Raw genomic sequence first — 27,871 nt, 5'->3', positions numbered from 1 at the left:
TGAATGTCTGTATCTGTGTGCAGCACTGACCCAGGAAGCACCTCTAGTAGCCATCCCAAGGCTGCAATGTAAACACTACCTTGTCTCTGAAAAACAGTGTTTACTGTAAAAAGCCTGAAGGGAATTATTCTAGTCACCAGAACAAATACAATAAGCTGTATTTGTCCCAGTGACTTTAGTGTCCCTTTTAATACGAAATAAGTAAAAAAAAAAAAAATAGTTTTAAAAAGAAAAACTGTTATCAGTTTGCTCTCTTTCCTTTATCTTAGAATCTAAAAGTTGTTATCGAGATAGTGGAGAATGTGATATTGTGGGTATACTGTTGATACAGAGTGTAATTAAAAACATAGCCTGCATCCGCCCCTTTCTTACACAAGATGCTACTAAGGAGCTTGTCCATGCTCTGGTAATCTCTCACATAGGTTATTGTAACTATCTCATAATTGGTCTTCCCACAAGTCGTATTGCCCCACTACAGTCTGTAATGAATGCTGCAGCCAGACTGATTTTCCTCTCCTGTTGCTCCTCTCACACCTCTCCCCTATGTCAGTCCTTACATTGTCTTCCTGTATCCTGTAGGAGTCAATTCAAGGTGCTAATCCACACCTATAAAGCACTGACCAATTTCTTCAATGATCCGCAGGTATGCCCCTTCTCGGTCTCTCCGCTCTGCCCATGACCACTTCCTGTCCGCTGCTCGCACCCTTACGGCGAACTCATGCTTGCAGGCCTTCTCACGGGCGGCTCCTTTCCTATGGAATAGCCTGCCTACGATCATCAAGATCTCCCCAAGTCTTTAATAATTTAAAAAGTGCCTTAAAAGCCCATCTCTTTAAGAAAGCTTATGGCCTCCAAGAGTAACCTTTACCTCACATACCTGTCTCTTGCTCTCTCCTAAAGGGCAGCTCTCTATTCTCTATTCCAGCTCTGCTTCACTCCCACCTTATTTGATTGCTATTTCTTGTCCTGTTGGACACCTCCTTTAGACTGTAAGGTTGTTTGAGCAGGGCCTTCTTCAACGTATTGTTCCTGTAAGTTTTTGTAATTGTCTCATTTATTGTTAAATCTCCCCCTCTGATAATATTGTAAAGCGCTATGGAATATGCTGGCGCTATATAAATACCAATAAAATGAAACCTACTCACACAATTTTACAATCCTGATTTTCAGCCCCTTGGACTGCATTGGATGCAGGACACTAATTTTACAAAAAAAATACATAAATCCACCTTAAACATGTTCTGCCTGTTTTTGCGCTGTGTGCAAAGATGGGTGCATTTAAAGTATTGTCTCTGAAAATACTTACTGAATATATGTATATGCTTGTGCCGTAAGCTTTCCTCTGGCGCCATATTTCAGCAGAAGAACTGTTCTTTTCTTCAGAATAAGATTTTTGCTGGTGGATAAGAAATTGCATTATTGCAATATGATAGAACAATGCTACTCAGCAGGTAAAGATGTTAACTCCTCTAGCACGTAAGCTAATTGAGCAGGACTCTCAACCCCTCTGTTCCTGTGCGTCCATTTGTCTGGTTACAATTACGTGTCTGTTAGTCCACCCATTGTACAGCGCTGCTGAATTTGCTAGACTAACAGAGAGGCTTAGATGGTATCATCTCTAGTGGTGGAAGATGTTCCTTTATGGTTAGAGGTGGAATGTGTTCTCACATGGTTAAAGGGTTACTCCAACCAACATGACCATGTCTGCTTTTAGAAGACATTATGCAAGTGCTCAAAACTTCTCCTAGAAGACATGCACCTGTAGACAGGTGTGTTTTTACACATGCCTTAAGCATTTCAAACATCTTGTGATAAGCGTGAAAGAACATGCAATTAGGATTTATTCTTACACTTCATCAAGTAAATTATAATAATTGGTTATCCATTCCTCTAAAGCCTCTGCAAAGAGGCCATTTTTTTTTTTTTTTGCAACACATTATCTCTCAACATTGCAGGGCATAAAACCAGTCTTTCAGGAGAGCACAGGTAGTCGAACATGTGACACAGTGTGGTGGGGGATATTTATCAAGTTTGGAAGAGTGATGCAAAGAAAAGACTCCATAATATGGTTCCATTGTAATTGCCCCACTTTTAATATTCTGCACATTGGTGTTTTTTTGTTTTGTTTTTGTTTTGTTTTTTTGTGCTTTTATACGCAAGACATATAAAATGTTGCCCATTTGTCAGTTAGGTGTTTGTATGTTGTCTCTGGTACTGTTGGGACGTATGCTGAAACGTTCACGAATTATTCATGCAGATCCTTCCATGCAAGGAAGGTAACTGAACATATGTCCAGCAACACATCACATGTGTAAAAGAATAAAAAGAAATGCTGTATTGAAGGCGTCCTCCATACAAGTGATCTGAGAGACTGTGTTTTGCCCAAACTTTGCACCTTTCCCAAGTACGGTCACCTGTTATGGTACTTTTTAGCAGTAAACCAAAATGTTTAAATGTCTATCTGTTCCTGTCCAAATTAATAAAATAAATTGCGTATATACGCTGAAGTAATTAAGTCTGACACACAAGGTTCAGGTTAAAATAACTTCGAGAAAATTTATTGGCAAGTGATTAAAAAGCGGACGCGCAGGTCCTTTTAAGAGACATTTTACGTCATCATTGATTATTAGAATATCAGCAAATAAACATCATTAATTGGATTAATTGTTAAGTGTCGGGATTAGGGTCCTCCTATCAATATTATTAATTGGTTCGAAAACTTAAGTGGTTAGTCCCGTGTCCACCCACCAAGAGGTGGGATTGTTCTGGACACGGGTGGGGGACAAAGGGTCTTGAGCGTCATTTTACACGGTCGGTGATCTCAGGCCTCGTGGCCAGGTGCAAGGTCTCTTATGAATAGAACATTTCATTACTACTGTGTTCTCATGGCCTTCAAACTATACTATGTTGCAAATCTAAGGAAAAGTCAGCAATTCCTGTGTTAATCATGTCTTTATAGAAAATACAGTCTTTGTTCTATTGTATTAGATGTGCTGGGAAATTCTGTCATGTAAGGTAGTTTTAAAATGAACAAGTTAGGTTATGAGGACAAAATGGAGGATTGTAGAAGTCAGGTTAGGAGGACAAAATGGAGGATTGTCACAGTATAAAGTTAAAATGGAGTTAGTGCAATAATTGAATACAAGTACAATAAGGTTTTTTAAATAATCCCACATCAGTCCCCCCTATGAAATGTTAGATTCTAAGAGATAAAACTTTATTAAGTTAGTACCAGGAAGACGTGTTAACCCAAAGGCACAGAAACCCTGTGGCCGCTAGCTAGGTGTTAATGCAAAGTGCAAGGCTGTCCCTAGTTCTGACCCTAATAGGCTAACTCATCCGTCAGTATGGTTCTCGAACACTTCACACCCATGGGTATCCCATGGCAGCTAATCCACCACTTCTCCAACACGGGGTCTTTACCATTCACTGACAGATGCTATCCCTAAGTTAGTCCCTTCCTAGAATTCCTGCACTTTATCAACAAAAGGGATTGTTTGCAGCGGCAGACAGGGTGAGTTGATGTCTTGGAGCTCTTGGTCATCAACTTCGAGATGGGTGAAAGTGGGTGCCGCTTGGTCAACAGTCTTCAGGAGGGATTTTCTCAGACATGGGAGGATACAACAAAAGAGAAGAGCAAAGATAAAAAGAAAAATTAGTATAGCCATACCAATATGCATTAAAGCCTTTTGCCATCCTGTCATCCAACCAAACCATCTTTCCCAGGGATCTTGTATCCCAGAATTCCTTTTTAACTCTATAGACAGGTCATTTAATTTTTCTATGGCTAATGTAACTTTACCATTAGGGCCTGTGTTTTCTGGGATATAGGTACAACAGGTCAAGGTGTCAGGTAAAATTTTACAAACCCCTCCTTTTTCGGCTAAGATCATATCTAGGGCCATTCTATTCTGGAAAGCCATTTGGGATGTGGCCTGCAACTGTTCGGCCAACCCCTGGAGGGCGTCTCTGGTATAATTAACAAACCGCTGTTGGTTATAATAAATGTAATTGATCCAATTTAAATTCTTGTTTGTGGTAACTATGGCAAAAAGTGATTCAAATCCTGCAGCAACTTCATCTCTTGCTTTAAATTCATTGGGTACCCCCCTAGGCACCCCAATAGCATCAATATAAACATGAGGATCAAAACTTCCTTTCACTGGGGCGTCACGCTTAACCTTAGTGTGCCTGGACTCATGGGTGACGAGGTGTGTGTCAGAGATAATATGTATAGGCATAATAGCTTTAGCCAAAGTACACTCCCCCCACCACTCCTTGTCCATTCTGGATCTCAGCTGTAAATCCCCACACAACCAGTAGATGTCCCCTAATGACCTGGTGTGAAACTGCAACAAGTCCATAGAGACACTCCTGTAGGTAGCACAATACCCCTTAGAGAAGTTACCCAAGAATCTACCAATTCCATCATAATTAGCATAGCAAGTGTAATTACCTTTATACACGGTAATACCGTCTGGGGGTTTGACATCCTTGGTTAGGAGAGGATACTCCTTTGTCCATGCACTACATATGGACCTGTTAAAATCATAGTGATAGGCAAAAAGGCTTAAAACACATTCCTCTATATCTACTGGCAGGATTAGAGGTACGGTACCCAGGTGAGGCCGGGCACCACCACACACATAGCATGCAGTCTTATTATGCTTATTAGCATTATATTTCATCCATTCTAACCATAAATTTACATCATTAAAACCTGTTTCAGCGGCCATGGTATCTTCGAAGGTGGGGTTAGCAATGGCCATCATGTCTTGAAAGGTCTGGATATGAGGTTTTAATGGGTTAGGGACCATATGGGTGGCCCCTTGCCACTCGGAAGAGTTGCACATATCTTTTAGGAAGAAATGCCCTAATTTACGGTAGGAACCCTTTTTCCAATACATTCCCATCACATACTGGTCGGCATCCGTTGGGCTTGGATGCTCAATGTTAAGGATTAATTTCATTGGTGTACCTCCCCCAGGCTTTCTCAAAGTCATTCTCTGGAGAAGGGATCTACCTTGTTCATCTACTTTAGATAAGGCACTTTTTGGTTTGTAACCCCAGGCAGGCCCGGCATTCCATCCCGCCGCCCCCCAATGATTACAATTGTGCCCCCATTGTTTATCAACTACACAAACATATGGGTCTTTTGAATGAGGGATATCTCTGTAAATACTCTGGATTTGTGATGTGGGGAACGGGCATTCTACAATGTCACAATAGTCAAAGGTGTAAGTAGCCACATGGGTGCATGATGAATTGTACCAGAAGGTATACCCACTAATATCTTTGGTGATGGCTACTTGTTGGGCCTTTATAAGGCTGATTAAGGAGAAGGTGTACCAGAGGTACATGCTTGTGTGGTATCTGCTTCCTCAGGGGCTGGAGATTTCTTGCAGTGGGAAGCGTGGATCCAATTTGGCCTGCCGGCCAGTTTGACGGAGGTTGCGGTAATCAGGAGGACTTGGAATGGACCGTCAAATCTTGGTTCCAGGGTATTTTTCCGCACAAACTTCTTGACCAGAACCCAATCTCCGGGAAGCAGGTTATGGGTACCTGTATCCAAATCGGGATCTGGAATTGAAGAGAAAACTTGGGCATGTATTTTGTTCAAGGCACTTGCAAGTTCAGTTACATAATCTACTAAAACATCTGATTGGAGCTGTAACTGCTGCGGATAATAACAACCTAGTCTGGGTGCTGTCCCGAATAGAATTTCATATGGGGACAGTGAATGCTTCCCTCTAGGTGTGTGCCTAACACTAAATAAAGCTATTGACAGGCTTTCTGGCCAGGGCATCTTTGTTTCTTGCGACATTTTTAACATTCTGGCTTTTAGAGTGCCATTCATGCGCTCTACTTTACCACTACTTTGTGGGTGGTAAGGGGTGTGGAAGGCTAGGGTCACACCTAGAGCAGTCCAAATTTCTTTAGTCACTGTTGCTGTGAAGGCTGGGCCTTGATCACTTTCAATGACTTCTGGGAGTCCAAATCTACATACTATCTCTGTAAGTAGGCGTCTTGCGGTTGTCTTTGCAGTGATATTGGCCACTGGGTAGGCCTCTGGCCACCCTGAGAACATGTCCACTATGACTAGTGCATATTCATGGGGCCCACTCTTGGGCATTTGGATGTGGTCAATTTGAATTCGCTGGAAGGGGTACATGGGCTTTGCCAGGTGTTTTGCAGGCACCTTGATTGGTCTTCCTGGATTGCATTTTGCACAAATAACACAGGCCTTACAGAAGCTGCTGATCAATGTTGTGATTCCGGGTGCTTCATAGTACTTCTGTATGAGGGCGGCCATCAATTCTTTTGACAGGTGTGCAGGCCCATGTGCCCATTGGACAACTGCTGGATATAAATTTTTAGGAAGGCAAAATTTGAAGTTGTTGTAATATACTCCGTCCTTTTGGACAGCCCCTTTATTTTTCCATTTTTGGGTTTCTTCAGGAGTGACTGCAGCTTGCTGTTCTCGCAAAATTCGCAAATCAGTAGGAAGAGTTTGCAGAGCAAAAATAGGGACTTCTTCTTCTTCTTCTTCTTGTCCGGACACTTCTTCATCCACTTCCTGCAGATCCCTGGCTGCTAGCTTAGCAGCCTGATCAGCCAAATGGAGGCCCTTTGCTTCATCTGTATCCAATTTCCCATGGGCCTTTACCTTCAAAACGGCCACTTCTTCAGGGAGTAGGAGGGCATCCATTAGCTCCTTAATTGCAGTACTATGTTTGACTGGTGTACCGGCGGTGGTAAGAAATCCTCTTGTCTTCCAAATTAGGCCGAAGTCATGTGCCACACCCAGAGCATATCTTGAATCTGTATAGATGTTGGCACGTTTTCCTTCGGAAATTTTGCATGCTGAAGTCAGAGCCTGTAATTCAGCTTCTTGCGCAGACATTGCTGGCGGTAGAGATGATGATTTGATAACTTCGTCTGTTGTGGTTACGGCATATCCTGTATGATATCTTCCTTCTTCATCAGCATATCTTGAGCCGTCCACAAACAGGGTAAAATCTGGATCTTGTAATGGATTCTCATGCACAGTTGGTAGGTGCACTGTCTCCATTTTCATCTGTTCAAAACAGTCATGAGGTGTTTCGGGGTCATAATCATTCACTATGACCAGATCTTGAAATTCCTTTTCTAGGAAGTGGCGTGGCCATGCTTCCAGAAGGTCAGTTGTTGGGTATTTGACAATACCATTTTCCTGTAGCTGTTCTTCATCCATGGTGGCCCATAGCTTTGCCATGGGCCCAAGGTCATTCCATGACCTTGTCTTCAATTTGGTAACAGGAATATGTGGGATAGCAGTATCCCAATGGCGGTAGAGGTAGTTAAGTTGTTGAGGTAGTTGGATTAAGACCATGCTATTGCCTTCAGAGTCACAATAGAAATCTTGAGCAGTGAGCTTCACATCAGTCCAGTGGTAAAGCTCATCTTCATAGCAAGGTTCGGGAGCAATGTCTGGTTTGTACCACATGGTACAGAAGGCGTAATCTGGGCCTTCACAGAGAGGCTTCTCATCTTCATAAAATGTCAAACGTGGATGCATGACTTTCTTGATACATCCACAAAGCAGGTAAATGTAGGTTTCATCTGTGATAAATCCATAATAGATACCCCCCTCAGGGAGTGGAAGAAGAGTGGATGGATTAAGAACTTGACATCTTTGGATGGAAATATTGTCAGGTAGAAGAAGATGGCACTGGAGACGTAGGTGTCTGGCTGGAGACACGTGCTTAAGCTGGACTTGGTTGATGATGGCAGAGATGTCATGAGGGGCCAAAACAACCAGAGGGTGGCCAAGGACCAGGTCTGAGGTTCTTTCTATGAGCTCTCTTGCAGCAAAGACAGCCCTGAGACAGGAAGGAGTCCCTCTGGCCACAATGTCCAGTTGGCATGAGAAATATCCAATAGGCCTCTGGCGGCCTCTTAAGTCATTAGTTTGGGTGAGAACTCCTGTTGCGTGGCCTTGTCTTTCAGAGACAAATAATTTGAAAGGTTTGGAGTAGTCAGGTAGGCCCAAGGCAGGAGCAGAAGCAATGGCACGTTTGAGAGCATTGAAATTGTCCAGAGCCTCATTAGTTAAACAGAAAGGGTCAGACTTAAGTGCGTCATAGAGGGGTTGCATGAGCAGGGAGGCCTCTGGGATCCATGCTCTGCAGTAAGAAATGAGGCCTAGGAAGGCATGGAGAGATTTTGAAGTTCTTGGAGTTGGAATATCCAGTACGGCTCTTACCCGGTCCCGGGTAAGATGTCTGGAACCTTGAGATAGGCAATGTCCAAGGAAAATGACTGAGGGTTGGCAGAACTGTAGCTTGATGAGCGAAGCCTTGCATCCTTGTTCTGCCAAATAACAAAGCAGGCTAATTGAGCACTTTTCAGTAGTGGGCATATCATCTCCACAGAGCAGCAAATCATCCACATACTGAAGCAGAACAACTTCTGGGTGCTCGGCTTGCCATGGGTCAAGGATGGTGGCCATGGCCTTTGCAAATTGACTTGGAGAATTTTGTGCTCCCTGGGGCATGACAGTCCATGTATACTGTTGCATTTCATGGGTGAAAGCAAACAAGTATTGACAGGATGGATCCAGTGGAACACTGAAAAAGGCATTAGCCAGGTCAATGACTGTGAAGTACTTTGCAGATGGAGGGACTCCTGAGAGCAGAGTATGGGGGTTTGGTACAAGAGGGGTGTCCAGGACGGTAGCTTCATTAACAGCACGGAGATCCTGAACCATCCTGTACTTCTCTGGCTCACCTTTTGGAGTTTTCTTTTTCACAGGGAATAATGGGGTGTTGCATTCAGATTTACATTTCACCAGGGCACCCTTCTCCAAGAGTGCCTTGATGTGGGTAGAAATGGCAGCGGCCTGTGCTGGTTTTAATGGATATTGTGGTTTTCTTGGTAATTTAGCTCCTGGAATGAGCTTTACCACCACAGGGGGAACATTTAGGTGACCTATGTCCTCTGGGCCTGAGGACCATAACTTGGCGGGCACCTGTATCTTTAATGCCTCTGGGAAATTGGACCTTAATTCTGTTGCTTTCTCACGGGGCTTTTCTAAATGCAGCATTAGAGGCAAGGAGCACAAGGCTGAGGTGTCTGATTCAGATAGAGGTGTGGACATTTCTACCTGCCCATCCGGGGTAAAGGTGATGGATGCTTGCAGGCGTGAGAGAACATCAGCACCTAATAGGTTAATTGGGCATGTGGAGGATACCACAAAGCGAGCAAGCAGGCTAGAGCCAACTCGTAATGGAGTTGTTAAAGAGCTATGTCTTGGCTGGCCATCCACTCCAACACAAGAGACGTCAATATTTGACAGAAAGGATGGGTCTGGCAGGTCTTGTTCTCGCAGAACACTACGGGCTGCACCTGTGTCAACTAGAAATGTGGTAGGGTGGCCTTCAATAGGCAAAGTCACTGTGGCAAGTGGCCCCCCCTTGTCCCCTGTAGACACTGCCATGACAGGGGTTGCAGACACAGGCTTGCCAATTTCCTAATCATCTGGTTCCTCAATTATCGGAACCTGTTTGGTGGCTTTGGGAGCTGGGGCAGGTTTAGAGGGCTTTCTGGGCTCCCTTGGCTCCTTTTTAGGTTCTGGGCAGTCACTTCTAAAGTGCCCCTTGGCTCCACAATTAAAACAATGTCCCCCCTCCTCCGGTCTAGTACCTTTTGGGACTGGGGTGGAGCGGGATACCATGAGAGGCGCTGAAGTGGATCTTCTTGGGGTCTGGGCGGATTCCAAACCTCTAGCAACTAAAAGTAGGGTGTCCAGGGGAACAACCTTATATTCAGGGCGTGCAGCAATGATTCCCTTGCGTATAGAGTCCTTAACACCTTGGACAAACGCACCTGACAGCATTTGTGAATGAATCTTGTCAGTAAGATCAAACCCCAAATCTGTAAACATTTGATACAGTCGTGCATGAAACCTTTCCACTGATTCTCCTTTATCTTGAATAACATCAGTAAGGCCAGCAGCCTGATCTGCAAGTTTGTCCTTAGCCCATTCTTTTAATTGGGTGCAAAAAGTTACTCCAGAGGGGTAATCAACATCACTGTTGAGCTGATCTATACTGAGGTGTCGGGCCATACTTGGCCAATACGCATCCCCTGCTTTAATAGCACAAATGCTCAATAAATCACGCCATGCGGCTGAATAAGTCTTTTGAATTTGAACTATCCCTCGGTAGAAGGGCATAGGTTGCTTTTCTGGGTCCGGGAGTGATTTCATCAGAGCACTAGCTTGAGTGGGGTTAAAAGCTACATATTTAGGAGGGGCCTGTTCTCCCCGTCCCTTGTGGCCGAAGGGATCATCGATAGAACGATGAGATGGGGCTCCCGCAGCAAGTTCCGATGAGACATGGGACACCCTGTCCATCTCGTCATCATCGAATTCTATGATATTGACTCTTCTACGCGGTGCAGGTGCCGCGTGAGGTGAAAGGGTCGGTGGCTGGGAATGAGCCCCAGATGCAGGGGTGGCTAGCGAGTCGTAACCTGGGGACAGGTAGTCGCCGGGAATTACTGGCATCAGGGCTGAACTGGGAGCCGCCATATTGGAGGCGGGGAAAGGAGTTGCTTCAGGATTAAGGGAAGAAGCGGCGGCCATATTTGATATGGGCACTTCCGGGGCAGATTGGGCCGGACTGGGCATGACCGGGACCTGGGGAGTGGCTTGGGGAAAGGGAGGGTAACCGGGATAGGGCAGGGCCATGGGATATGGGAAGGGGTAGGGCCAGGCAGGGGAGGGCAAAAGAGTAGGGTGGGCAGGTACGGTTAAGGAGGTAGGATATTGGACTGGGGCGGAGCTGGTTATCGGAGGAGACAGGACAGGATTAGTAGGGATGGATGCAGAAAGAGGAGTCGTAGCATGGGAGGGAGGGGTAGTTAGCTGGACGGGTGCTGATGGAAGGGGATTAACCATAGAGAGGGATTGCAGGGAGGAGGCGGCAGATGAGATGTTAGGATTAGGCATGGAAGGAAGCGTGGGGATGGCTGAGGGTGATGGGACCGTTAGAGAAAGGGAAGGGGTAAAGAAAGATCCATCAGAATTCAGGACCGGGCAGACAGGGGAGGTGATGGGATGGGATTCGGGAGGAGCGGGGGTGGGGACAGCAACACAATTTTTATGATACACAAACAATTTTACACCTTTGTGATTTACTTCTTCCTCAACCCAACCTTCTAACTGAATAGCCTTCGCTACTCTGTACCATGCTTCAGCAGTCTTTAATAAACCATTATCTGTAAGCTTGCCTTTCATTTCTGCTAGTAACTTGCGCCAACTTTCTGGTTGCAATCTCCCACATGTCGGCACAGCAATTTTACATACTTTTGCAATCTTTTCAACACCTTTAACCATCTCTTCACCCTCTCTGTTTTCTACCAAATCACATGCTAACCAGCCCTTGCTGGGCTTATCTAAATCCTGTCCCATAATCCCTCTACCCCTATACCAGCGTCCTAAATATAGAGAGAGAGAAGGAAAATTGAACAAGAACGTCTACAATGCTCGACTGCCACCCGAGAATCGTGGGACTTTCTCAGGTGCGTCTTCCCAAAACGTAGACCAGTCACTGAATCCGCCTACCCGGGGTGGTAGACACAGATTGGAGCGAGGTGAGAAGTGTGTGACCAATCACTTCTCTTTTAAGAGGAATGGGAGTGGATAGTATAATAATATAGAAAGTGTAGAAAAGATGAAAGGCAAGGAAAAATCCTTAGAGACAGACACAGGAGTACATGAGACTCCTCATTAAACAAACAAGACAACAATACAGTTGAAATACAGTGTATGCATCACAGTTCAAATAAAATCAACAACCCCGTAGTGCCCCTATAGAACCCACTTATAAGTCTCACTACCACAAATGAACAGAAGAACTGGAATTCCACCAGCCCCAGCGCTCAGGGCGGTGGTTACCAAAAGAAAACTGGAATCCCCCCCGCCGAAGCTGAGGTTTACCAAAACTGGAATCCCCCCCGCCTCGGTACTCGGGACAGTGGTTACCAAACTTGGAATTCCACTAGCCCCAGTACTCGAAACTGTGGGTTACCACGCGCACACTGAGGCTAGCTAAGCTCTCAGAGTGCCACCAGAAGGATCACAGGAAATTATGAGTCTACACAAAATCCACAGTTCCAACAATCCCCTTTTTCCTTACAGCCACAGCCACGAGGCTCCTAAAAGAGGTAAACAGGCAAAGAAGACCCCCAGGAACGCATCCACAGGTCAACCCCCCTTTTTCCCTACAACCACAGCACCGTGGTTCCTAAAAGGAGTAAAACAGGTAACAGAAGGCCCAGGCAAATCCCCTCAGGTCCACCCCCCTTTATCCCAAAAGGGGCAAAATACAAACAGATAGACAGATATACAGAAGACCCAGGCAAATCCCCTTAGGTCCACCCCCCTTTATCCCAAAAAGGGGAAAACAAGCAAGACAGAACCCCAGGCAAATCCCCTGCAGGTCCACCCCCCCTTTATCTCAAAATGGGGAAACAGGCAAACAATTCAAACACACCCAGGCAACAGATAGACTAAAATGCAGGTAAACAAATGAGTAACGAGACACCGGGCAAGATATTACCTGTCTTTGATGTCCTCCCGGGAAGCAGTCACAGACACGTGGACGGGTCAATCAAAGGGGCCGGAACATACCGGTGGCTCTGCAGAAGTCTCTACCGTGTACCTGGAGGTGATCAATCTCCTTTCCTTCCCCCTGGATTCCTCCGTCCAACAGCGTCTTCCTTAGGACGGCTCACCGGCCAGACATAGCCCGGTGCCCCACGTTGGGCGCCAAGTTGTTATGGTACTTTTTAGCAGTAAACCAAAATGTTTAAATGTCTATCTGTTCCTGTCCAAATTAATAAAATAAATTGCGTATATACGCTGAAGTAATTAAGTCTGACACACAAGGTTCAGGTTAAAATAACTTCGAGAAAATTTATTGGCAAGTGATTAAAAAGCGGACGCGCAGGTCCTTTTAAGAGACATTTTACGTCATCATTGATTATTAGAATATCAGCAAATAAACATCATTAATTGGATTAATTGTTAAGTGTCGGGATTAGGGTCCTCCTATCAATATTATTAATTGGTTCGAAAACTTAAGTGGTTAGTCCCGTGTCCACCCACCAAGAGGTGGGATTGTTCTGGACACGGGTGGGGGACAAAGGGTCTTGAGCGTCATTTTACACGGTCGGTGATCTCAGGCCTCGTGGCCAGGTGCAAGGTCTCTTATGAATAGAACATTTCATTACTACTGTGTTCTCATGGCCTTCAAACTATACTATGTTGCAAATCTAAGGAAAAGTCAGCAATTCCTGTGTTAATCATGTCTTTATAGAAAATACAGTCTTTGTTCTATTGTATTAGATGTGCTGGGAAATTCTGTCATGTAAGGTAGTTTTAAAATGAACAAGTTAGGTTATGAGGACAAAATGGAGGATTGTAGAAGTCAGGTTAGGAGGACAAAATGGAGGATTGTCACAGTATAAAGTTAAAATGGAGTTAGTGCAATAATTGAATACAAGTACAATAAGGTTTTTTAAATAATCCCACATCACACCCAATGTAAAATGCACATGGTCCCAATGTATGAAGTTGCCTTTATTGCTGCTGGACTCCTAAATGTATCACTATGATTAAATAACTGCACCATAATTTCACAAGTCCCACGTTCTTTAAGCCAGAACTTTCAAGTATTTCCCAACACAATGCAGAGTACAATATGGCCATCTTTATGTAGAGCAACAATTGTTTTTTTCAGATCCTCAGAGCATTCTTTGCCATGAGGGCCCAATTTGGACATTTCCACTTAGGGGTGTACTCACTTTTGTTGCTAACGGTTTAGACATTAATGGCTGTGTGTTGAGTTGTTTTGAGGGGACAGCAAATTGACACTGTTATACAGGCTGTACACTTACTACTTTACATTGCAGCAGAGTGGCATTTCTTCAGTGTTGTCACATATAAAGATATATCAAAATATTTACAAAAATGTGAGGGGTGTGCGATACTGTATGTGGCAACCTGTCAACCCTATTCTCAAGCCTAACTGATGGTGTGATCAATCTGTATTTAAAAATGTTGTGTAAAAAAAACACACTTTAAAAAAAAATTTGTTTAATAGTCTTCCTTACCAGGTTGCACCTCCTCTGAGCAGATGACATACCCTACTCTTGAAGCCGTCACTATGCCTACTAAACCTACAAACATACTGAATACAAGATTATTACATCACGTTTTAACTGACATTCTCTTAACACCAGTATTGATTACTCTATAATTAGAGATTTCCTTTAGCTCTTTGATACCTTTTTGTAGTTTTGACCCAAAGTAAAAGAAAATCCTTTACTACTTCTCTAATCACCTGGCTTTAAGTTGCGTCCTTTGCTCCTGGTCAAAAAAGATCTGGGAATTTTTGTAAGAGCGATGCCATTGTTTACAATAACAAAGTTTATATAAAATGTGTATAATCTGATCAAAATGGGGAGGAAAATTAAACTAGGCAGCTCAGAAAATTGTAAATGTATATTGCGGCTAGTGATTATTAGGAAATTTAGGGAATCCCATTATATCTCAATGACACTTGCTGTCTGTCAAAAACGGGTTATGTAATTTATGTAAAGAAAGTCTCTCTACACTGTGAGTGTGTGCGTTTTGTCAGTTTTTAGTTTTTAGTTTTTTGATTTTTACAAGACACAAAACAGATAATGGGTTTGATGTGACAACATATCAATGTATAAAAAAGCACTATAGGGTCAGGAACACAAACACACATATTTCTGACTGTATAGTGTTAAAACCACCATCTAGCACTCTGGCACTCTCTTGCCTCCCTAAATATATTGAAATCTAACTTGTATTCAAGCCTGAAGCTGCTGGCTCTGCCCTGGTGTGCTTCAGAATAGCAAGCTGTCTGCTGACATCAGAAGTATTGTTCTGATCCAATCACAGTGCTTCCCCATAGGATTGGCTGTGACTGACAAGGAGGCAGATTAAGGGCAGAGCCAGCATGATTCAAACACAGCCCTGGCCAATCAGCATCTCCTCATAGAGATGAATTGAATCAATGAATCTCTATGAGGAAAGTTCAGTGTCTGCATGTAGAGGGTGGAGATACTGAATCTAAAATGTAAACACTGCATTATCTCTGAAAGACAGTGTTTACAGCGAAAGGTCTGAAGGGTATAATTCTACTCCCCAGAACAAATTCAACAATAAGCTGTAGTTTGTTCTGGTGACCATAGTGTCCCTATAAGCATTGTTATTTTATGAGTAGAAACTGAAACTGAAAATAGGATACATCGTTTGTGAAATAGATCACGGATGGCGCGTGCATATGCCAGTTAACTATAAAGGAGAGTATAGCTAAATAAGCATAAAACACCTGGTGTAAATAGTTAACCTGAAATCTTTAAGGCATATGTGATTTGGAAGGTAGAAACAAAAATGTCCATCACGACATGGCGATTTTATGTAAAAGGAGAGAAGAAGTCGAATGCAAGACCTCTTGGTACCCATGGTATGGGTAGTACAACAGCTGTACAGTGGTCACTGACGTCATAAGGATGTTGACCAAAATAAAAAAAATACATGTATACATTTCATTCACAGTAGGTTTAACTGTGAAAAAAACATTGAGTCTCAGGAAGAATGTCTAAAGTGATAGGAGAATGATCTAACCACATAATGAGACCAATTATGGTGTAAATAATCTTATCTAGGGTAGCCTTCTTAATGAGGTGTGTGTAGATATTTTATTAATTTACATGGGTATGGAAGAAATATTACTTTTCAGAAGAATGTATCCCGTTCCATGCATCGTAAACATTAGCAGAGACACCGTTCGAGTGACTTTTATAGCTGTTCCTCTTCTGTTAGTGTGAGGTCTACATAAGGCGTAGAATCCAATTAAATTAACAAATAAATAAAATAGCTGGCATCTTCACTAATAAAATGCCAAACTAATCTATTTTGACCTTGTTTATAAATATAGTCTGAAAGGGGAGTTGCTCTGCAGAAGTGCTACTGAGGGTAATGGGAGACTATATATGGTAACAGAGTAGAATGAGCCCTTCCCAATGGCCCTATATAGTAGACTCAGGGACAGCCTACACCTGTTTTAGTTGGATATAGAAATAAACCAATATTGTAAGTAGCATACTGGACACTGATCAAGCTTACAGCCATATTGATGGACAGATATATAGTTCTAGCCAGGTAATATAGCTTATAAAAAAAATTGTACATCTTGGTAATAAAAACAGTTAAAATAATGGTCCAGAAAAACCTAACATATTGATCTGTCTCTGAGTAAAGAGATCGTATCCCAATGTCAAGTAAGGAGTGCCCCAACATAAATGCATTAATAGAGGGATTTATTCGATTGAGTTGTTTAAATTTTGGATCTTGGCATTTACCTCGTGCCAGTTGTTTTAAACTGTTTTGGGGAGACCATGAGCATATTTTGCAGTCATTCTGTTTAGATAATGTTATGCTGCACTATTAAAGCAAGAAAATAAATAAAGAAACTTTAAAAAAAAAAAAAGCAAGATTTTCCCGTCACATTGATCTGAAGAATGATTTCCGTTTGAAAACCCCACCTAAGTTAGCATTGCGTGGGGTCAATGATATTAAGGTACTGAATTGTTGTGGATTGGGTTTAGGCCTTTGTGTGAATGGCTTATTGCTGACCTGGACACTTACCTAGTTTTATATTATCATTGTTTTATTATAGCAACACACACACAGTGCTGCATGTCTTGCTGTATATGTTAAATTGTGTCAAATGTCTACTTTTAACTCTTTGGGAAACATAAAATGACTACATTTGGCAGTAAGCAATGCAGCTTACTGCCTACAGGTCCGGTTTGATCTGAGTAACAACCCTAGCCCTATAACGGTGCTTTTTGTTTTTCCTTTTTATAATGCCACCTTCCTCAATTTAAATATTGGCGTACATTGTGCTGCCTTTTCCCAGCACCTCCTATGACGAGGCGTAAGATAAAGCAGGTAGAATTGCTTTTGGTTACTCTATTTCCCCTAATATGAATCCTGCTTCCCCCAGCCGCCACAATTGGTTTAATATTTGCCCTGACTTTGTGATATATTTTGCTCATCACAACTTCTTCTGTCTTCTAAGAGAAAGATTAAATAAATATTTACAATAAAAATAAATAAAAAATACCCCATGCGACTTGAAAAAGTGAGGTGGAAATTTTGTTGCCAACCAATGAGGTGCTACATCACACCCTTGTGATTCCCTGCAGGTGGAGCTCAGCTGAACTCAGGGAGGTGAGACGGTGAATAACCTGTAATGTAGTGGACTGGCTGCCTAAGAGTGATGGGATTGTTATTCCTGCCAGCACGTTCAGTTAATGCCAGACTTGTGTAGAAATTGTGTTGCTTTTTCAACATGTTAAGTGTGCAGAATATCGGCACTAGTTATTGGCAAACTGGCCAGTAAGACGAGATAAATCGCTATCGTACCGGCTCAGGAAAAATTATATTGGTCGCCCCCTAGTGTATGTGTCTAGATATATTGTCAAATCTCTTTGCTTGCTGACTAAGCAAGAAATGTGGGGTTCTTGTCATTTTTTGGGCAGAAAGCAGAACAGCAGATATCTCTGCGCTAACTCTGGAGCAATTCAATGTTTAATCAGTTTAGTTTTTCTTTGATTTCAATTAGGATTAGGTATTTGTTTTTTTGTTTGCGTTTACAGTTTCACATTTTTGTGACCGAGTTGAAATGTAACATTCTGATTAGTATAGTTATTTATTCCCCTGGCTCCTATTCCATCGGCTTTGAATAAGGCACTGCCTTGGGTACTTTGTACTCTGCTCACACAGAAGCCAAACAGGCCATTCTCTGCATTTCTTTGCATGCCAATAAAAGATATTTGGTTCTGCACCCAATAAAATATACCTATCTCTCAATGTCTCTCCTTGCTTATCTTGATAATAACCTCCTCCATTCTGATCATTGATCCCCACTGCACTTCTATTTGCAACGTGTCAACACATGCATACATATAATGATATTAAATCCTACAGAGATTAAGTTAAGCTAGAGCTGTAACATATCCCCAGAAAAAAAAGCTTTCACTGAACCATCAAACTGGCTTAACAGGGCTTTCAACAGCTTCCGTCCTTTAGATTACGTCCTCTCCTTTGCAGTTGTAGGCAGTGCAAAGAGGCACACACCTCCAGCAGTTTAAATGGCCAAAAAGTGACTAGCGCTTCGGCCAGTGTGTGGGTCTTTTCAGGTCATTAGAATGTAAGCTCATTGAGCAGGGCCCTCCACCACTGTTCATGTACGTCCAGTTTGTCTGGTTACAATTACATGTCTGTTAGTCCACCCATTGTACAGCGCTATGAAATCTGATGGCGCTATATAAATAATAAAGACTTCATAACCTACTGATAGCTACATAACTGAAAATATCATTTAGAAAAAGATCAGATTATTATATTTACGCAAGCTAATTGCTAAGCACATTGTCTTATTGTATGTTTCAGTGGGATTTTACAATTATACACTAAATATTTTTTGAGTCTCAAACAAATAAAAAAAATTTTTAAAAATGGACAATAGAAAATAAATTCTGGAAATGGCAAACTGGGCTCACAATGGTTAATGTTCTTCGATATTGGGATGCTTGGTAGAAAGGAGATTTTCCAAGCTTTTGTGTCTGTATACAAGTTAAGCCTGATGTCTTGAAATATTCATGTGACCAATCATCGAGGTCCATATCTTTTAAATTAGAGAAGTTCTGACTTGTGACAAAATTAAACGGTCAGGCCTTGCCTGGAGTGATTTATGACGATATATCCTGGGATCCCCTGATAGAGGAACACAAGGAACCAACCTGAAAAAAAAGTATAGGCTATAAAAGTGTAGAGAAGTGGCAGGGATATTCTCAATTTGTGGCCAAAATATAAGATGAAATAATGCTTTGTACTTTTTTTTGTTTTACTTTTTTTTTTTTTATGTAATATTTCTTTGATGTGACTGAATAGAATACATTCAAAATACATTTTGTAACATAACCGCCATATTAACACAAGTTTCCCTATCTTGAAACTATGCATCTAGAACCATAGAGGGCATTGTAACATGATTCTGTGTGCGCTGTTATGCATCTTACAAAGTGAGTGAGTATGTATGTTCGGTTTATCACTTTTTCAAAAAGGTCAGCATGCCAATATATTGCACTATATATCACTGTATGCTTTTTTTTTTTTTTTTAATAAGTATAGTGTCGTAAAATATATTAATTTTATACCACTGTATTGTTGTTTTATGAAATGTCCTTTAACTCTATTCCAGGTCTATTTCATACCAGCCGCTTGACATAGAGGTTACGGTTCGGTATACTCAGGGAAGTTGGACAGGTCTTCTTGGGAAAGATTTGATTTCTCTTCCACAGGGAGTGAATGGTTCCTACCTGGTCAACATTGCCTCTATTTATGCATCTGAGAACTTCTTCATGCCATCAATCAACTGGCAAGGGATTCTGGGACTTGCGTACAGCACACTGGCAAAGGTGGGATTATCTTCAGCAATTTACTCTCTAAACAGTGTTTTTGATTGTAATATTTAACAGTTACCAATTTTTAATACTTTTTGAGACACCTGAAATTCGAATGGATGTCAGGTCAGCCAAATGTCGTTTCTAGAGTCAAAGCAGAATAACTAACCAAAAGAGTTTGAAAGTGTACTGCAAAATCATATCAATTTTATTTATATATAATACTGATCGGAGCATTCTCCCACCATTTTTCGCTGCGCTTGGTTCACAGATCAATTGATAAAAAAAAAAAAATGTACAACAGAATATTCCAACATAGTCAGAATATTGATGACCTCCCCCCCAAAACATGTTTGACATTGAGTGGTTTGGTAGACCAAACAACCTACCGCCACAAATTTGGTCAGGTTGCAATCGGTCCGAAACTATTATTTAAGTCTCCCCCTCGGTCCCCCTTGTCCCCACTTATCCCAGCAGACCCCAGGTAAGTTGTCACACTGTTCTTAAATGGTTTGACTACTTACTCTGGGAGGGGATCCTGGCACCATAACCACTACACAGAGCTGTAGTGGTTATTGTGCATGGATTATTTATTTAAATAATCTACAAGTGCCCCTCCCGAGATCAGGCTCTGGATCTGCGACTGGGCCAGCCACAGCAAGACCAGCGCGACATGGCAAAAAAGATGAAAATACTTTTTTTTTACTGAATAGAGGTGGGCCCTAAGAAGCCACTTCAGCGCTATAGTATCAGAAATACGGGTTTGTATTGCTGACACTATTGTGTTTAGTTTTCTTTTAAAGAAAGTGTGAAGATGCAATAACAACAATACTGCCTTTTATGGGGTTATCTGACTATTGCACCTTTTATAAAGATGACTAGACTTTTTTTTTTTTTTTGGAAGGGGGGGGGGTTCTAATTTAGAAGAAACATTATAATTTGTATTTATTTTTGTCTGATTGGTTTATTTTTTATTTAGTTAAATATTTTGTCACGTGTATATGTAGAAGAAGAATACATTTTAATGAAGCTGTTGTGTGTGGTGTGGTTCTAGGAGCACCTTTCACATTATACTGTTGAACAGTTGTTTTCTTTTCTGGGTTTTTCTGTATAATGTTTTCTGTGTTTTTTGCCCTCGTAGCCCTCCAGCTCGGTGGAAACGTTTTTTGATTCCTTGGTGAGTCAAGCAGATATTTCAGATATCTTCTCCATGCAGATGTGTGGGGCAGGTCTGCCAATCACTGGAACTGGCAGAAATGTCGGCAGCCTGGTAAGGAGAAAATACCATACCGGTTTTAAATGTTTGTTGAATATTTGTTGTAGTGTATTCTTTATTGTTCTTCGTTTAAAAGTGCAATCTTGTTTTTATGTATGAACCATTTCCATAGAGTATGGTAATTTAGCAAAAAAATGAAGTATTTTAATAAACTAGAGAATTAACTGAGCTTAAATATAACTTAATTAAAAACTGGTCTAAGCATTTTAAAAATACAGCCTTGCTAAAGTAATTGGATTTTAAAGGGAACCCACCTGGAATAAAAATGTACTTATTGGATATTATTACCATTTCATTTCCAATCACACTTTTTTTTTTTTTTTTAAGCTGTCAAATATTTATTCTGTTACAAAGTAGGTGAACAAAAAATGATGGCAAAGGGTAGCCACAAATGTGTCTATGACCAGGTTCATAACAGACACCACATCTACAATGCTTAACATTTGATTGTCAACATTTAGGCAAAAATAGCCCATCTGGTTGCATATGTTTTCCAGATCAGCTTTTTTTGCAAAAACTTTGCCATTTAGATTTTAACTTTCTGCAATTTGAAGTTTAGCAAATGACCCTTGTGCCAAGAAACCTGCGTTTAGATAAAAAAACACACAAAAAAAACCTGACTTTATACTTAAAGGGTTATTTATAACCCCTTTATCCATAATAACTGTTTTTTTTTCTTTATTATGCTCTATTTGGTACTCCAAATATATAAAATTCCCCTCATATAACTAAAAAAAACAAAATAATAATAATCTTTAAACTTACCTTGAGTCCAGCACCGGGTGAGGTCCTCTTGGTTTATATCCATGCCCTGTCTGACATTACACTGCATCATCATAGTTCTAGTGAAATGCTTATCTACGATTGGACTGTTTTCCGTGGCTCAAAGTTGGACAGGGGAAGGAAGGCTTGCGTTTTTAAAGGGAACTTGCCACCACCTACCTTACTCTACACTCCATTGCCACGATTTACTTACAGAGGTGGCACTTCTCTAACACCCACCTACAGTCCACCCTCGCTCATTTTATGTCCATCAATGATTTGCTCTACATGGGACTGCTTCCCCAAACAGAGCAGATGTCATCCACGACACCCAATACTGGTTTCTCTGACAACATGCTAGCGTCTGAATAGAGTCATGTCACTTATTCTGTTCCTATACTCCCTGCCTAGCGCTTTGGACTGTCTAAGTCACGTGTGTTGGTGGGGCAACTAGATCCAGGCTCAAAAGAGCAGATTTCTCTGTATGCGCAGTGTTTCAAGTAGAAATGCTCCACATACAGATTGCTAGGACGGTGATCACTTCTAAAAGCAGAAATGGTCGTGTTTAGACTAATCTTTTAATATTTACCCATACGTTGTGGGTAGTCATGACTTGCATTGTAAGGTTGCAAGAATGCACTTCCATTCATGGTAGACACTGGTAATTGTGGTTCATATTTGTATGCTGAAAATGTAAGAAAATGATCTTCATGAAAAAATAAAATTGTATTTATACATTTACTAGCATAATGTATCAGTGGAATGCTTTGCTCTATAAAGCGTGTGCAGGTAGTCCCCATCGCTGGGACCGTAAAAACACCCTTCTCTCTGACAGCTTATTTTAGTATCTGATCCATTTTCCCCAGAGTTACTACACCTTGGGCTGTGATTATTTGTGACTGAGTTTTGCTGTTGAGTTATCGAACTGTCTGTTTTTTGTATCTGACACATTTTTTTTTTTTTTTTTACTAGTGTCTCTTATATCTAGGTCACCCTGTGTTCATAAATGGTGCAGGATGTGTATTCCTGTTAATTGTTAAATGGTTTGTGGGCTCTCTTGTCCCAAATATTTCTGTGGATCCTGTTCAGCGCCATCTGTTGGTTGTGAAGATCTTGAAATTGCTATATGCACTACCTGAATAGCAAGGCTGGTTAATTTGAATATTCCGTTAGATTTGCATATTATGAATTCTGCAGGCAGAAGAGTTACTGGTTGGTTCTTCTCCACCACTTTATAAATGTTATATATTTTTTTTGTCACTGTCAGTTTTATGTAATACACAAATGGGCTGGTCCGAAGTCAAATTAAAGTATTGTGTGTTAGCTGATTTTGGAACTGTGTGTCCTGGTTGATTTGTTCAGGGATCACAGTAACAGTCTTAAAACCTGCTAGATTGCTGCTTGGTCCCTGTAGCTTGGCACAAGTTTAAAAAAATAAATATATAAATAAAAAGCTAGAGCTGAAAGTGTTTTTGTAAAGTCAGGAGTTGATCAGAGTATAGGCAGAGGTGTGGATACCTGCCTAGACAATGGGAAAAGGCAGAGGGGACAATACTTGCCTAGAAGAAGAGGACTTCAGCCGGGTTCGGTGAAAGCGTTCCTGAGAAACCCCAGTCAAGCTTTGGCAACTTGGTCTGAAGTTGGCTCCAGAGTCCCCTGCAGCAGCGAAGAAGCGGACTTGGTGGAGTAACTCTGTCGGAGTATTGGAGCTCCGTCACAAAATGTACTATATTCATGTGAGCTGTCTGCTCTAAAACTCTGAAACATTGCAATATTGAATTGAGTCTTTGTGTGAAGATACAAATGTTTCAAGTAATTTTGGTGGTGTATTTGATTTCTGTGATCTATTCATTAACCGCCTCTAGGCTATGACCAGTCCAATATGTACATGATGTTGTGTTTTATAGCTGTTTTAATTTATTTTTAGGTCATGGGTGGAATAGAAGAGAGTTTATATGAAGGCGATATCTGGTACACACCAATCACGGAGGAGTGGTATTATCAGGTGGAAATTCTCAAGTTCGAAGTTGGTAATGTGATCCTGAACCTGAATTGTGTAGAGGTACATTTACATCCCTTATTGTTTTGATTTATTTTTGCAGATTATATGTTGTAACACACTGTGTGAGTGTGTGTGAGATCTTCACTTGCCACAAAGAAAGAAAGAAATGGATGTGTGGAAACTTGGCATAACTAGAGACCGGATAGTTTCTCACCAAATATACTTACAGTGCTGGAAATTGTCACTTGGTTTAGCCCATAGGGTTATTAACATCCTGAGATGGTCCACTATCCTGTTGACGGACTGCCTTATCCAGCATCACTTGACTTGATACCCTCTAAAATGGACTTAAAGAATAGACCAATTGGGGAAGGAGATCCTTCACGTACCTTCACTGCTGTGGATTTCCTGTTGATACTTACACAATTGAATTAGAATTGTTTGTTTTGTACAGGAGGGCTTTAAATCCAAACACTGATATTCCAAATTACCATACCTGTGCACAGTTTGATCAGTGAACCTTAAAGGTTAAGACCTCTTGTAGCCTTTGGACTCCTGCACAAAACAGAGTTAAAGAAACACTTTGGTGTTAGGAAACTGTTATTGTGGTCAGTAGATGTGTATACATTTGTTTAATTTTTTTTTTATCTGTAACACTGATTACTCAAGTTGTTCCCAATTTTATGGCATGTGTTAATAGTTCTCTTGTGTGGCCTTTACAGTACAACTCCGATAAAGCCATCGTGGACAGTGGGACAACTCTCCTTCGCCTCCCAGATAAGGTCTTCAGTGCTGTGGTGGAAGCCATAGTTCAAACTTCACTGGTGTGTATCCCTTGGCAAATACACTCATACACTGCAAACCATGCACAATGTGTCACTAAGTAGGTGCTATCACTAGTTACGAAGTGATCAGAAAGCTGTAGGTGTCCTCTATATGTAGAATAAATAAAGTGTAAATGTGTAGGTTGGTGTCAAAGCTCATAAAAAATGTTCACAATGTATAGCAGACAATACATTTTATTGAATTTGTGGTTTACTTTTATAAAACACTTTTCTTGTGAACCACTGTTTTGCTCTATAACCATGATAAGATAAAATGTATTTCCTTTGAGACATCTGGTTGCCCTTTCTTTGTGCTTATTATTTAGGCAATTCCTGCATTTTATTCTCCATTGTCAAGATTTGATTGTCTATGCCTCTGATACTGAATGTCTCATTATTCACTAATTTTACAATCCACTTGTTGATCACCTAGTTAAAGCAGCTCTGTCACCTTCTGGGGCTTTGCATATTTTGCCAAGACCCCAGTTAGTGGCTGCTCCGCTTGCAGTGCGGTGGATCAGAGATGCTGGCAAAGGTAGTTTTTACTTACCCGAACCTGTACCTCATGGCTGGCATCATCTACTGCCATATGATATCCTTAAGCACCTGGTGCTTCATCTGTCAGGAGCCATTGTTGGTGCTGAACTCTTGCGCGTGCACAAGTACGACAGAGCCAGATAGAAAATGTGCCTTCTCTTATAAATGATGGTAGGGGGCCAGGAGAAAGAAGCACGTTTTAAGAAAAAAATTACCTGATCTGTAAAGAAATAAGGAAGAATTTAGATTTAATACCATATTTTCACACATCAAGTGACCTTATAGAGGTTCCATCACATCCAAACTTACGTTGGCTCAATTGATTAGATTCTTCTTTTCTTCCTGTCTCTCAATCTGTTTTTCTTTTCTTCTTATCTCTTCTATTTTTTCTAAAAATACATAAAGCAAATGGGGACTGCTTTGCCTTATGTATTTTCCTCTGCTTGACAAAGGGTGGAGCTTAACCCCTTAAGGACCAAACTTCTGGAATAAAAGGGGATCATGACGTGTCACACATGTCATGTGTCCTTAAGGGGTTAAAGGGACACTATAGTCACCTGAACAACTTTAGCTTAATAAAGCAGTTTTGGTGTATAGAACATGCCCCTGCAGCCTCACTGCTCAATCCTCTGCCATTTAGGAGTTACATGGTTACATAGCTGAAAAGAGACTTGCGTCCATCAAGTTCAGCCTTCCTCACATTTGTTTTTTGCTGTTGATCCAAAAGAAGGCAAAAAACCCAGTTTGAAGCACAAATTTTCAACAAGCTAGAAAAAAAAATTCCTTCTTGACTCCAGAATGGCAGTCAGATTTATCCTTGGATCAAGCAGTTATTACCCTACATTGAAAGATTATATCCTTGAATATTCTGTTTTTGCAAGTATGCATCTAGTAGCTGTTTGAACATCTGTATGGACTCTGATAAAACCACTTATTCAGGCAGAGAATTCCACATCCTTATTGTTCTTACAGTAAAAAAACCTTTCCTTTGCCTTAGACGAAATCTTCTTTCTTCCAGTCTAAACGCATGGCCTCGTGTCCTATGTAAAGTCCGGTTTGTGAATAGATTTCCACACAATGGTTTGTATTTGCCCCGAATATATTTGTATAATGTTATATCCCCTCTCACGCAACGTTTTTCTAAACTAAATAGGTTTAAATTTGTTAACCTTTCTTCATAGCTGATATGTCCCATTCCTTTTATTACTTTTGTAGCACGCCTCTGCACTTTTTCTAGTGTCCTAATATCCTTCTAGAAAAAGTGCAGAGGCAGGCTACAAAATTAATAAAAGGAATGGAACATATCAGCTATGAAGAAAGGTTAACAAATTTAAACCTATTTAGTTTAGAAAAACGTCGCCTGAGAGGGGATATATTATTTAAATCCCTTTGTTTATGAACCCTAGTTACACCTCCCTGCATGTGACTTGCACAGCCTTCCATAAACACTTCCTGTAAAGAGAGCCCTATTTAGGCTTTCTTTATTGCAAGTTCTGTTTAATTAAGATTTTCTTATCCCCTGCTATGTTAATAGCTTGCTAGACCCTGCAAGAGCCTCCTGTATGTGATTAAAGTTCAATTTAGAGATTGAGATACAATTATTTAAGGTAAATTACATCGGTTTGAAAGAGAAACCAGTTTTTTTTTTCATGCAGGCTCTGTCAATCATAGCCAGGGGAGGTGTGGCTAGGGCTGCATAAACAGAAACAAAGTGATTTAACTCCTAAATGACAGTGAATTGAGCAGTGAAATTGCAGGGGAATGATCTATACACTAAAACTGCTTTATTTTGCTAAAGTAATTTAGGTGACTATAGTGTTCCTTTAAAGGGAATCTCCAGTGCCAGGAAAACAATCCTGGCACGTTTTCCTGGCACTGGAGGTACCCTCTCCCTCCCACTCCCCAATCCCCGGTTGCTGAAGGGGTGAAAACCCCTTCAGTTACTTACCTGAGGCAGCGACGATATCCCTCGTCGCTGTCTGCTCCTCCTACTGTCTCCGTCGGCCGGTGGCCGAGACTGATCCTGCCCACCGGCCGAGGAGACCTAATGCGCATGCGCGGCAATGCCGCGCATGCACATTAACGCTCCCCATAGGAAAGCATTGAAAAATATTTTCAATGCTTTCCTATGAGGAAATGAGTGACGCTGGAGGTCCTCACACAGCGTGAGGACGTCCAGCGACGCTCTATCAAAGAAAATCTTTGCTGTGATTCAGGAAGTGCCCTCTAGTGGCTGTCTAGTAGACAGCCACTAGAGGTGGGGTTAACCCTGCAAGGTAATTATTGCAGTTTATAAAAAACTGCAATAATTACACTTGCAGGGTTAAGGGTAGTGGGAGTGGGCACCCAGACCACTCCAATGAGCAGAAGTGGTCTGGGTGCCTGGAGTGTCCCTTTAAGACTTTGTCAAGTTTACTATGATGCTCACCTGTCCTCTACGTCCCCCAGCATTAAGCATTGTGAGTGTGGGCATGCTCAGTCCGCCCTGTGCCTATTCGATGTGCAAGGTGAACTGAGGATACACGAGAACTGACAAAGCGTAGACAAAGGCAGAAACCCAACATCACTGCCGGACATTAGAAGATGGCTGTTACTGGAATCAAAACCTGATGGTGAAAAAAAGTACAAAAATACAGGTAAAAAAGCAGAATCCTAATGAAGCAAAATACACTTTTAGAGTGGGGGAGTGGATTCAAAAAAAGAGCTGGTTTAACCTACTTATAAAAAAAAAAAAAAAAAGATATAGATATAGATATATATAATGTGCGTATATTAGTTGCTAAGCTGCAATGCAATTTGAAGCCAAAAAAAGAGGTCAGGTAATTTTATCAGACATTTTTTTGGTCAATGGAATGTTCGTGCTCCCACAATGCACTGTAGTGACACAATGGGTATATATTTTCTTTGGCAGAACCT

General features: G+C 41.4%; 1 protein-coding gene across 1 annotated transcript in view; it reads left to right on the top strand.

The window, feature by feature from the left end:
- BACE2 (beta-secretase 2) overlaps positions 1–27,871 on the top strand; it is a 75,238-nt gene that overhangs the window by 33,616 nt on the left and 13,751 nt on the right. The window contains exons 3-6 of the mRNA XM_063447076.1: positions 19,353–19,569; positions 20,696–20,824; positions 23,520–23,654; positions 24,317–24,418. Of these exons, the coding sequence (XP_063303146.1) occupies positions 19,353–19,569; positions 20,696–20,824; positions 23,520–23,654; positions 24,317–24,418 (583 nt within the window). The remainder of the gene's footprint in view (positions 1–19,352; positions 19,570–20,695; positions 20,825–23,519; positions 23,655–24,316; positions 24,419–27,871) is intronic.

Source organism: Pelobates fuscus, chromosome 1 (assembly GCF_036172605.1).
Source record: "Pelobates fuscus isolate aPelFus1 chromosome 1, aPelFus1.pri, whole genome shotgun sequence".
Classification (NCBI taxonomy): Eukaryota; Metazoa; Chordata; class Amphibia; order Anura; family Pelobatidae; genus Pelobates; species Pelobates fuscus.
Note: the sequence above shows the minus strand (reverse complement) of the source record. Positions and strands in the feature narration are given on the sequence as shown.